The following is a 10,391-nucleotide window of genomic DNA, read 5'->3' on the forward strand; positions in this document are numbered from 1 at the left end:
CAGCCCACCGAGGGCGCAAGCTGGTGTCACTCACTTCTCTCTTTTGTCCCGTCTTCATTCCTGTCTTTACTGCCTCCCCCGGTTTGTCCCCCACCCCCACCCCCTCCTCCTTTCTCTCTTCCGAGCTCTTACTCCTTTCCCATTAGGTCTGACTGATGCCCTTAAGCTTCCCTTCCTCTGCCTCGGATTGCAGACCACGGCTTTGCCGCTGCCCCAGGCTCTCCCCGGCCCTCGCGCCCTCTCTTCTCCCCGCGCCCTCTCTTCTCCCCGCCTGCGCGTCTGCCCCCCGGAACCCTTCGTCCCCTTCCTCGCATCACTAGGAGCCGCGGGTGTGGATTCCGCGATGCCTCCTTCCCTGCTCTGTCGCCTCGGTGGGGTCCATCGCCAGCTCTCCTGTTGCTCAGAGATGTGGAGGCTGTTGCTAAGAGACCGTGAAACGTCAGTACCTGGCCCTCGAGGAAAAAAAAAAAAAAAAGGAGCGAAAAAGGGAGCAGGGAGGGGAGAGAGAGAGAGAGGGAGGCGGGAGGGAAGGACCTGGCGGCAGCCACCAGCCCCAGCAGCCTCGGCACCGCCGAGTTCCGGTGAGAAGCACCCGGATTCCGTGAACTTTCTTCTAAGCCGCCCGCCTCTCTCGGTTGCCCTTTGAGTAAAGGAAGGGGAGCGGCAGGGGTACCCCAGCGCTGGAAACCCCGGAGGATGCCGCCCCAGGATCCCGGAGCCAGCGAGGAGGAGACGCCGGGGGAGGGGAGCAGCCCGGGAGGCAGTCTGTCCTCCTGAAGCCGCGCGCGGAGAAGCCAGGATGAGGCAGGGGCGCCCGGGTCTGCCGCAGGCGGATGGCTGTGTCCTCGGACCCGAGTAAGTGGGCTCCCGCGGGGTGTGGGGTGCAGGGGAGCTGGGGCTCCGAAAGAAGCGGTCTGGTTACGGGTAGCGGGGTGATCTCCCAGTGGGTGGGATGGAGGCTGCAAGCGTGAGACGAGAGCAGCGCCGGGTGGAGGCTGAGGGGAGGGCACGTGAGGACGGCGGCGGGCAGCACGGGCCCGGGCCAAGGGGCCGGGGGCGGGGGGGCCGGGGCAGGGCTGCCGGGCGTGTCCGCGCTCGGCCTCCCGCCTGCCCGGTGCGGGTGCGGGCGCCCGCTGGGGGCCGAGGGCGGAGCGGGGAGTCCGTGGGAAAGGGAGCTGGGTTAGGGGTGCACCGGGGTGCAAGATAGTGGCGGCTCTGCAGGAGTGCGTGCAGGAGGAGGAAACAGGAGGTGCGAGCGTGGCCACGGCGAAACACGGGGGAGGCCCAGGAGAAGAACGCTCGTGTGCGTGTGTGTGTGTGTGTGTGACTGTGTGTCTGTGTGTGTCTGTGTATGTGTGTGTGACTGTGTCTGAGTGTGTGTGTGTCTGTGTGTGTCTGTTTCTGTGTGTGTGTGTCAGTGTGTGTGTCTGTGTGTCTGTGTCTGTGTGTGTCTGTGTTTGTGTGTGTCTGTGTGTCTGTGTGTGTGAATGTGTCTCTGTGTGTGTTTGTGTGTGTCTGCGTGTGTTTGTGTGTGTCTGCGTGTGTTTGTGTGTGTCTGTCTTTGTGTATGTCTGCGTGTGTCTGTGTGTCTGCGTGTGTGTCTGTGTGTGTGTGTGTGAGAGAGAGAGAGAGAGAGATGTGAGTGCTGAGTGTGGAAAGGGGGTGCAAACAGCCAGAGAGTGTGTGCATTTTTCTTAGAGAGTTGTTCAAAGGTGGGACATTTGCTGCTGATGGGGGCGGGGCCAGGAGACGCAGCAAACGCGCTGCGCGCAGCCCAGAGCCCTGGGCGGGGAGGGGCCGCGGGAGGGCCGCAGGCCCGGTGGGAAGGCAGCGGGCGACCCCGGTGTGAAGGTGGGACGAGGTGCCCACCGCGCAGAGGCGGGACGCAGAGAACAAGGAGACGGGGGTGGGAGGCAACGGGAAGCCGGGACAGAGGACGGGGGACCGGGGGTCACGACCGGCCCCCTGAGTGCTTTCCTTGTCGGCAGAGGGGCGTCTGTCCCCGCCCGCTGAACGCCGAGCCCGCCGGGGACCGTCCGGGACCGTCGCCTGAGCCCCGCTAGTCCTGCGCCTCAGGACGCGGGGCTCCTCCCGCCACAGCAGCCCACAGCCCGGCTCGCCTGGGTCCTCCCCTCCCCAGGGTCCTCGGGAGACACTGAGCCCGCGGACTGAGGTGGCAGAGGCCCCTGGAGACCCCCTTCGCCCCGGGATCCCTCCCCAAGAGGGCCACCCCGCGACCCTCCCAGACTCGAGCCCCCTGCGCCCCTGGGAGAAACGGCCTCTGAGACCCCGAGGGCAGGAGACACAGCAGCAGCCCTGGCCGCGTCGTCGGCCCAGACCTGGGACTGGGCTTCGGCGTCCCGGGACCTGTCAGGCCCCTCGGGAGGCACCCCTTCCCCCACGCCCCTCCCAGCTCTCAGACACGGTCCACGGCGGGGGGCACCCAACAGTCATGGGCGAGAAGGACCCCAAAGGCCGCCAGGGGCCCTTCCCCGACGCGCCGGCAGCTGGTCCCTCCACATCCCTGCGTCCTCCCTTTCTCGAGCTCTGATCATCTCTTCCAACGCTGGGGGACCTCCGCTGGGTGGCGAGGCCCCCTAGTCTCAAAAGGGGACCTCCAGTGGCGCTCACCCAGGGAGCCCTCCGGTGCCCAGAGGCCCCTGGGAGAGGCTTAAGCCATGACCCCCAGGTCCCCCGAGCCCCACCTCCCAGGGCACCAGCGCCCGAGGGAGCAGCTGCCCTTCTGAGCCGCTGACTCTTGATGCCACCGCCAGAGCCCCAGTCCCGATGGGCTCCGTTCAGCACCACTGCTGCCCGCAGCCAAAGATGGGCGATGCCTCGGCCCACCGGCCCTGGCCTAGGCCCCCGCGGCCCGCCCTGCTGCTGGTGCCCCTCCTTGTGGCGGCCGGGGTGATGCCCTCGGACGGCGGCGCCAGCTGCCCGGTGCTCTGCACGTGCCATAACCAGGCGGTGGACTGCAGCGGCCAGCGGCTCTTCTCCGTGCCCCCGGAGCTGCCCGTGGACACGCGCAACCTCAGCCTGGCGCACAATCGCATCGCCGCCGTGCCACCCGGCTTCCTGACATGCTACCGGGAGCTCCGTGTGCTCAGCCTACGCAACAACTCCCTGGTGGAGCTGCCCGCGGGCCTCTTCCTCCACGCCAAGCGCCTGGCACACCTGGACCTGAGCTACAACAACCTCAGCCACGTGCCCGCCGGCATGTTCCAGGCCGCGCACGGCCTCGTGCGCATCGACCTCAGCCACAACCCGGGGCTGCGCCGGGTGCACCCGCGCGCCTTCCAGGGCCTGGCGCAGCTGCGGGACCTCGACCTCAGCTTCGGGGGCCTGGCCTTCCTCAGCCTCGAGGCCCTCGAAGGCCTGCCCGGGCTGGTGACCCTGCAGATCGGCGGCAACCCCTGGGTATGCGGCTGCACCATGGAGCCCCTGCTCAAGTGGCTGCGGAACCGCATCCAGCGTTGCACCGCTGGTAAGGCGGCGGTGGGGGGGGGGGGGGCGGGGGGCGGGGGGGGGGGGGGGGGGCTGCCCACCGAGAGCAAAGGCTCCGCGGGAGAGGGAGGGGCTGGAGACCCCGCCTAGGGAGGATCAGGAGCTGGGCTGGCCTCCTCCGCACTGTCTGTCGAGGATGCCCAAGTCTCTGCTGCGCGTGCCCGGTGCCGGGGACCCTGCTTAATAAAACAGACCCCGCCCTCACCCACCCCCGTGGTACTGATGACCTAGGGCGACAGACAGACAGAAAGTCAGAGCAGCTAATTAGTAACTGACAGTGTTTATGGAGCATCCACCAGGATCCCCGCACTGGGCGGGTGTTACCTCATGGGACCCCACTCTTGTTAGCCCCATTTTACAGGTAAAGAAACTGAGATTTAGAACAATGAAAAGACTTGGCCAGAGACGCTTTTGTGGAAAGTGGCAGAGCCGTGGAGAAAACCTAGGTTTCTGTGATTGCGAAGCTCTGTGCTACTCTACCAGACTGCTCTTTAAGTATGCCGGTTACTAGAAGAAACAGAAGTGGCTCACCCTATTTATTTCAGTACTTACTATCCGCCAGGCCCTATTCTAAGTATATTATGTTTTAACTCATCCCCTGGTGGCTCAGACGGTAAAGAATCCGCCTGCAGTGCTGGAGACTCAAGTTCAATCCCTGGGTCAGGAAGAGCCCCTGGAGAAGGGAATAGTTACCCACTCCAATATTCTGGCCTGGAGAATCCTATAGACAGAGGAGCCTGGTGGACTACCATCCATGGGGCTGCAAAGAGTCAGACACGACTGAGCAACTAACACCTCATACCCAGCTCATCACATCCTCACAAGAACCCTGATGAGAGACACACACAAAGGAACCAAGGCTCAGAGAGGTTCGGAAACTTGCCCAAGGTCCCACAGCTGTTAAGGGTTGGAGTCAGGATTCAAACCCTGGCCGTCTGGCCGTCTATCCTGATGAGGCAGGTTCTAGGCTAACAGGAGGGGTCGGGACTTGAGTTCCGGGCCCACCGAAGGGCCTCTGCAAATTCTGCGAGGTCTGGGCTTGGGGTGGAGGGCTCAGGTCTGAGACGAGACCCTGTTCCGCGGCAGTTTCCGAGCCAGCCTCTATGGGCAGTGGACCGGGGCCTGCAGGAGCCTGAACCACACCGGTCAGCTGCTGGAGCCCTGATACCACCCCATCCCTGTCACCAGCAGAATGGCAGCCCCAGCCCGGTGTTGGTGGGGCGCCCCTAGGGGCTCTCCCAGAAACTGGGCGCCGAGCTGTTCAGAAAGAGCGAGGCTGAATGAGGTGGGGGCAGGGAGGAGGACCGGGTGGGGAGCCCAGGATCGAACTAGTTTGGGTGGGGGGAGAGCTGTGGTCGGGGTTCTCGTGCTCCCGCGGAGCTGCGGGAGGAAGTCCTCTGGGACCAGCTGGGGGCCGGGGCGGGGTGATGGTGAGGGGAGGCGGCCGGCGGCCTGGAGCAGCCCCCTGCTAACCCAGCCTCTGCAGGCTGCGCCTCCTTCCTCTCTCCCGCACGCACTAAGGACAGAAAGGTCCTGCTGGGTTCCTCCTCACGGAGGGGCTCCTTGTGTCCTGGGGGCCCCGAGGTCTCCGCTGCCTTTCGGGGAAGCGCAGGGCCCCAGCGAGCGGGAGAGGGGTCCCAGGTCCCGTCGGGGAAGCCTCGTGTCCGTGCAAACAAGGAACCACGCTCCAGGGAGGCCACGTGGCTGGCCGCGGGCCGCAGCCAGAAACGCCCGCTTCGTGTTCAGCGGAACAGGCTTTTCCGGTATCTCTAGGATAATCTCTTGGGGGCAGAGAACTTGCGAGTGTAGGAAGGCCAAGGCGGCCCTCTCGCTTGGTCTTTTCTGCCCCCTCCTCCCCTTTTCTTGATGGGATTCCTATTCCTGTCCCTCCATTCTGGACAAATCCCCACACACCGGGCTGTAGGACCCCCTTGGGACATAAATCAGGTTCAAGGCTGGTCCCTGAATTAACCAGAGGGCTTTGTCAGCCCGCACGCTCCTGTGCTGCCCTCTTGAGGGCTCTGCCAACCGCCCTCAGGGTTCCCACACCCCCCAGCCTCACGATGGACCGCCACCACCCCACTCATGCCTGCGAGAGACTTTGGGGTTCAGCATCTTCCGGTTCCAAGATGATGATGTCTTGATGGTCAACCCCAGGCACCATCTTGTCCTCCGCGGGGTCTGGGCTACTGTGCACTCAGCCTACAGGGGCGCCTGAGCCCTGGGGCTGGGGGGAGGTTCATCCTTCTGAACCTAACTTTCCGTTTCTAAGAATCCATTTCTCAGAATCATGTTCATCCACTTCTCAAGAGAGTCGATTTCAGTCCAGCATTTTATTCTTTTCCCTCAAAAACTGCAGAATGAATACACAGCATTTATGTACCAAATAGCTTTAAAAGCTCCTTCACATTGACTCTCTTAGACATTGAGCTTCAGTGATCCACTTCTTACATATCGCCCCTCTTCATAAGAGCCAGAAAGGCAAAAAGAATTGCCCCAGGTGAGCATTTGATTGGTATCTGTCCCCTGAGCAAGGAATACCTGGCTTCAAGGCAGAACTGCTACCCACCTGCCACTCTCCCTTCCAAGGCAGAGTAGCGTGGAACCACTCACAACCACGTGCAAATGCGTGATGGATGTTGTTGCTCAGTCACTAAGTCGTGTCTGACTCTTTCGACCCCAGGGACTGTAGCCCACCAGGCCCCTCTGTCCTGGGATCTCCAGGCAAGAAGACTGGAGTGGGTTGCCATTTTCTTCTCCAGGGGATCTTCCCGACCCAGGGATGGAACCATCAAGGAAGCCCAAGGAGAGATAAGAGGGGATTTGAATCCAGGCTGGTCATTTCATACTCAACCCTACATTCCTGTGAACCTGGAAGAGTCACATGGGGTCATAAAAAGACACCCGGCTTTGGACTGCCCAGTGTCATTCATTCTCAGATTCAATGGACAAAGGTTACTTGCGCATTCACATGGACAGGCCCCTGCTCTAATGCTAAGGGTACTACAGAGAGTAGTGCTTACATTCAAAGGGAGCAGACAGATAACAAACTGGGCGATGGTGATCAGTGCAGTTCAGTCACTCAGCTGTGTCCGACTCTTTGCGATCCCATGAATCGCAGAACGCCAGGCCTCCCTGTCCATCACCAACTCCCAGAGGTCACTCAGACTCACGTCCATTGAGTCAGTGATGCCATCCAGCCATCTCATCCTCTGTCGTCCCCTTCTCCTCCTGCCCCCAATCTCTCCCAGCATCACAGTCTTTTCCAATGAGTCAACTCTTCGCATGAGGTGGCCAAAGGACTAGAGTTTCAGCTTTAGCATCATTCCTTCCAAAGAAATCCCAGGGCTGATCTCCTTCAGAATGGACTAGTTGGATCTCCTTGCAACCCAAGGGATTCTCAAGAGTCTTCTCCAACACCACAGTTCAAAAGCATCAATTCTTCGGCACTCAGCCTTCTTCACAGTCCAACTCTCACATCCATACATGACCACAGGAAAAACCATAGCCTTGACTAGACGGACCTTAGTCGGTAAAGTAATGTCTCTGCTTTTGAATATACTATCTAGGTTGGGTCATAACTTTTCTTCCAAGGAGTAAATATCTTTTAATTTCATGGCTGCAGTCACCATCTGCAGTGATTTTGGAGCCCAAAAACATAAACTGACACTGTTTCCACTGTTTCCCCATCTATTTCCCATGAAGTGATGGGACCAGATGCCATGATCTTCGTTTTCTCAATGTTGAGCTTTAAGCCAACTTTTTCTCTCTCCACTTTCACTTTCATCAAGAGGCTTTTTAGTTCCTCTTCACTTTCTGCCATAAGGGTGGTGTCATCTGCATATCTGAGGTTATTGATATTTCTCCTGGCAATCTTGATTCCAGCTTGTGCTTCTTCCAGCCCAGCGTTTCTCATGATGTACTCTGCATATAAGTTCAATAAGCAGGGTGACAATATACAGCCTTGACGTACTCCCTTTCCTATTTGGAACCAGTCTGTTGTTTCATGTCCAGTTCTAACTGTTGCCTCCAGACCTGCATATAGGTTTTGTACACTGGAAAAAATAATAAGCAGAGCAGCTAAGATAGAGGATGCTCAGAGGAAGGTGAAGTGGGGTTGCTACGTTATACAGAATCATAAAGGAAGCCTTCACGGATAAGCTGATATTTGAGCAAAGTCCCAGAGGAAGTGAGGAACGGAGCTATGCAGAGATTAGGACAGGAAGAACCCCCTCCTGAGGGGACGAGGGGACAATGCAAAGCCTCCTCATGCTGAAAGGGGTCAAGCTCAGGTGAAGGCAGAAGTGAACTTGGATGGAGCGGAGCAAACCAGGAGGAGCAGAGAAGGGACGGGGAAGGTCCTTGTGGGAAGAAGAAGCCGGGGAGGGTTTCAAGCAGACAGTGACCTGGCAGGCTTCACTCGTGTTTTTCTTTCCTTTATATTGACGTATACTTGACGTACAATATTACGCATGTTAGGAGACCCGGGTTCGATCCCTGGGCCGGGAAGATCCCCCTGGAAAGGGAATGATTTCTCCACGCCTGTATTCTTGCCTGGGTGAAAATCTCATGAGCAGAGAAACCTGGTGGGCTACAGTCCATGGGGTTGCAAAGAGTTGGACACGACTGAGCGACTGACACTTTCTCAAACTCCCTAACTATCCCTCCTCACCCCGTGCACCCCCAGGGTCTCCATCAATTCATTCTCTAAGTCTGTGAGTCTGTTTCCGTTTTGTAAGTTCATTTGCAAGTTGTTTTTGTTTTTTTTTTAAGGTTCTGCGATGTCATATAATATTTCTCTTTCTCTGTTTAACTTAGACTTCCCTCGGGTTGACAGTCTCTAGGTAGGGCTTCACGTTTAAAAGGACCATGTCAGCGTGGAGATGGTTGAAGGGCGGAAGCCTGGAGACTGGTTGGGAGGTTATTGTGAGAGGCGGATAATGTTGAAATCCCCGCAAAGCCTCAGATGTGCCTCTAGCAGGGAGTGCTGGACTTGAGGCAAATTACTAAAGTCTCCAAGCAGTCATCGCCACCTCTATAGAGATATTCAGTAGGTCGAAAAATCCTTGCCCTGAGGGTTGTTGAGGGTGCTAAAGAAGGTGAGTGAAACTTGAGGCAGCAGAAGTAACTCAGTAAAATCCCAGGGTTGGGGGCTCTCCCCTCCCGCCCTCCCTTCCAGGGCCTCAGCCCCCGCCCCACCCCCGTCTCTGTGTTGCAGACTCTCAGCTGGCTGAGTGCAGAGGGCCCCCGGAAGTCGAGGGCGCCCCCCTCTTCTCGCTCACGGAGGAGAGCTTCAAGGCCTGCCACCTGACCCTGACCCTGGACGATTACCTCTTCATCGCCTTTGTGGGTTTCGTGGTCTCCATCGCATCCGTGGCCACCAACTTCCTCCTGGGCATCACTGCCAACTGCTGCCACCGCTGGAGCAAGGCCAGCGAAGAGGAGGAGATCTGACGCGGGCGCCCGGCGCCCCTCCACGCCGCCCACCACCGCTCCACACCACCCACCGCCACGGCCAGCAGACACCTTCCCCAGCCACCCGCTGCAGCTCCCGGTCACCTCCATCGCGGCTCAGGCAGGGTCACGAAGCCATCTTTGTGTGAACGTCTCGGGGGAGCCAGGGGCTGTGCTAGGAACATCGGCGGCCAGCTGGATCAGACCTCCACCCTGGCCCCGAAGGCCCTGACCTCCAACAGAGGAGCGAGAAGCCGAAACTCTTCCCTTCGAGGCGTTTTGGCAGCACATCGAGTGATGGAGGCCCGGAGGACGGGTCGTCTACTGTCGAGAAAATCCGAGAGCATTACAAGAACGGAGGTGATGTGTGAAGTGCCTCATCAGAAGGAACATCTGCTTTGTCCGTAGACAAAGGAGGGCAGACACTGGCCAACGACACGCGTGGCGTGTGGACAGTGACGGCGATCAGACAGAGCGGGAGCAGGACGGGACCAGAACTTTCCCCCCGACGCTCTTGGCCACCAGGTGAGACCCCGTCCCACTGACCACCCTCGCCTCAGCCTACATGGCCAGCTGTCACCCATGCCCAGCTGTCGCCCGCAGACGAGCAGGTCCAGGCAGTGACCCCCTGCAGCACCCTTCCCCTCCCCCACCTCCTGCCTGGCACTGGAGCGTGGGCTTCTGAAGAGGGAGGCAGGAGTCCTGGCACCCTGGGACTCTTCACCCTGTGACTCTCCCTGTGCCCACACCAAGGGGCCCCTCCAGGACAGTGCACCCCGCGATGCAGCCCTGCAGCGTGACCCCGAGGCCTAATGGAGACGGCCACCACAGTCGTGACCGCAGGAGGGTTCGATCCTCCCTCGAAGCCACAGGCCCATTTCAGCAAGAGGATGAGAGAGCTGTTCACTGCCCAGCACCTGCCGGAGTCAGGCACAGTGAAGGGCTCTCTCCAGAGACAATTCCCATTCACACACACAACAGTCTGCTGAGGTAAGCATCATCGTGCCCATTTTACAGATGAAGAAACCAAGGTTCAGACAGGTTAACTCATATGCTACTTAACAAGCAAAATAAAACCCCAGTAAAACTCCATCACAATGTCCTCTAACCTTCTCTAAGTTCAAATTCCGATTGGATGAAGCTCCCAGAAAGGACCCGGCACTCTCCTGGGGCACTTGTGTGTCCGTCAACTCATTGATTTCAATTCTCCCAGCAACACTGCCTAGTGAGTGTTATTATTCCCATTTTACAGAAGATTCAGTTGGAGCGGGTTGAGTCTCTTACCCCAGGTTACTCTAGAAGGAAGGGGCTAGGCAGCTCCACTCAGGGTGCCCTGTCTAACCGGTCAGTCAAACATCAAGGGATCACGTGCAAAGCACAGTTAGCAACTCATCTTCCTCGTCGTCTGTCTCTTCGTGGTCGGTCTCATC

The 10,391-nt window shown here is 59.0% G+C and overlaps 1 protein-coding gene across 2 annotated transcripts; it reads left to right on the forward strand.

The window, feature by feature from the left end:
• The first annotated feature begins 474 nt into the window (after window positions 1-474).
• LRRC55 (leucine rich repeat containing 55) lies at window positions 475-10,179 on the forward strand. Of its 2 annotated transcripts, none has more exons than XM_040259364.1 (3): window positions 475-855; window positions 1,989-3,487; window positions 8,726-10,179. In XM_040259364.1, the coding sequence occupies exons 2-3, from the start codon at window positions 2,788-2,790 to the stop codon at window positions 8,959-8,961; spliced, it is 936 nt and encodes a 311-aa protein (XP_040115298.1). In that variant the 5' UTR covers window positions 475-855; window positions 1,989-2,787; the 3' UTR covers window positions 8,962-10,179. The 2 variants fall into 2 exon arrangements, with proteins under 2 accessions (XP_040115298.1, XP_040115299.1); XM_040259365.1 differs by lacking the exon at window positions 475-855 and adding an exon at window positions 1,071-1,249.
• Window positions 10,180-10,391: the final 212 nt, after the last annotated feature.

The sequence above is a fragment of the Oryx dammah genome, unplaced genomic scaffold, assembly GCF_014754425.2.
Source record: "Oryx dammah isolate SB20612 unplaced genomic scaffold, SCBI_Odam_1.1 HiC_scaffold_17, whole genome shotgun sequence".
NCBI lineage: Eukaryota > Metazoa > Chordata > Mammalia > Artiodactyla > Bovidae > Oryx > Oryx dammah.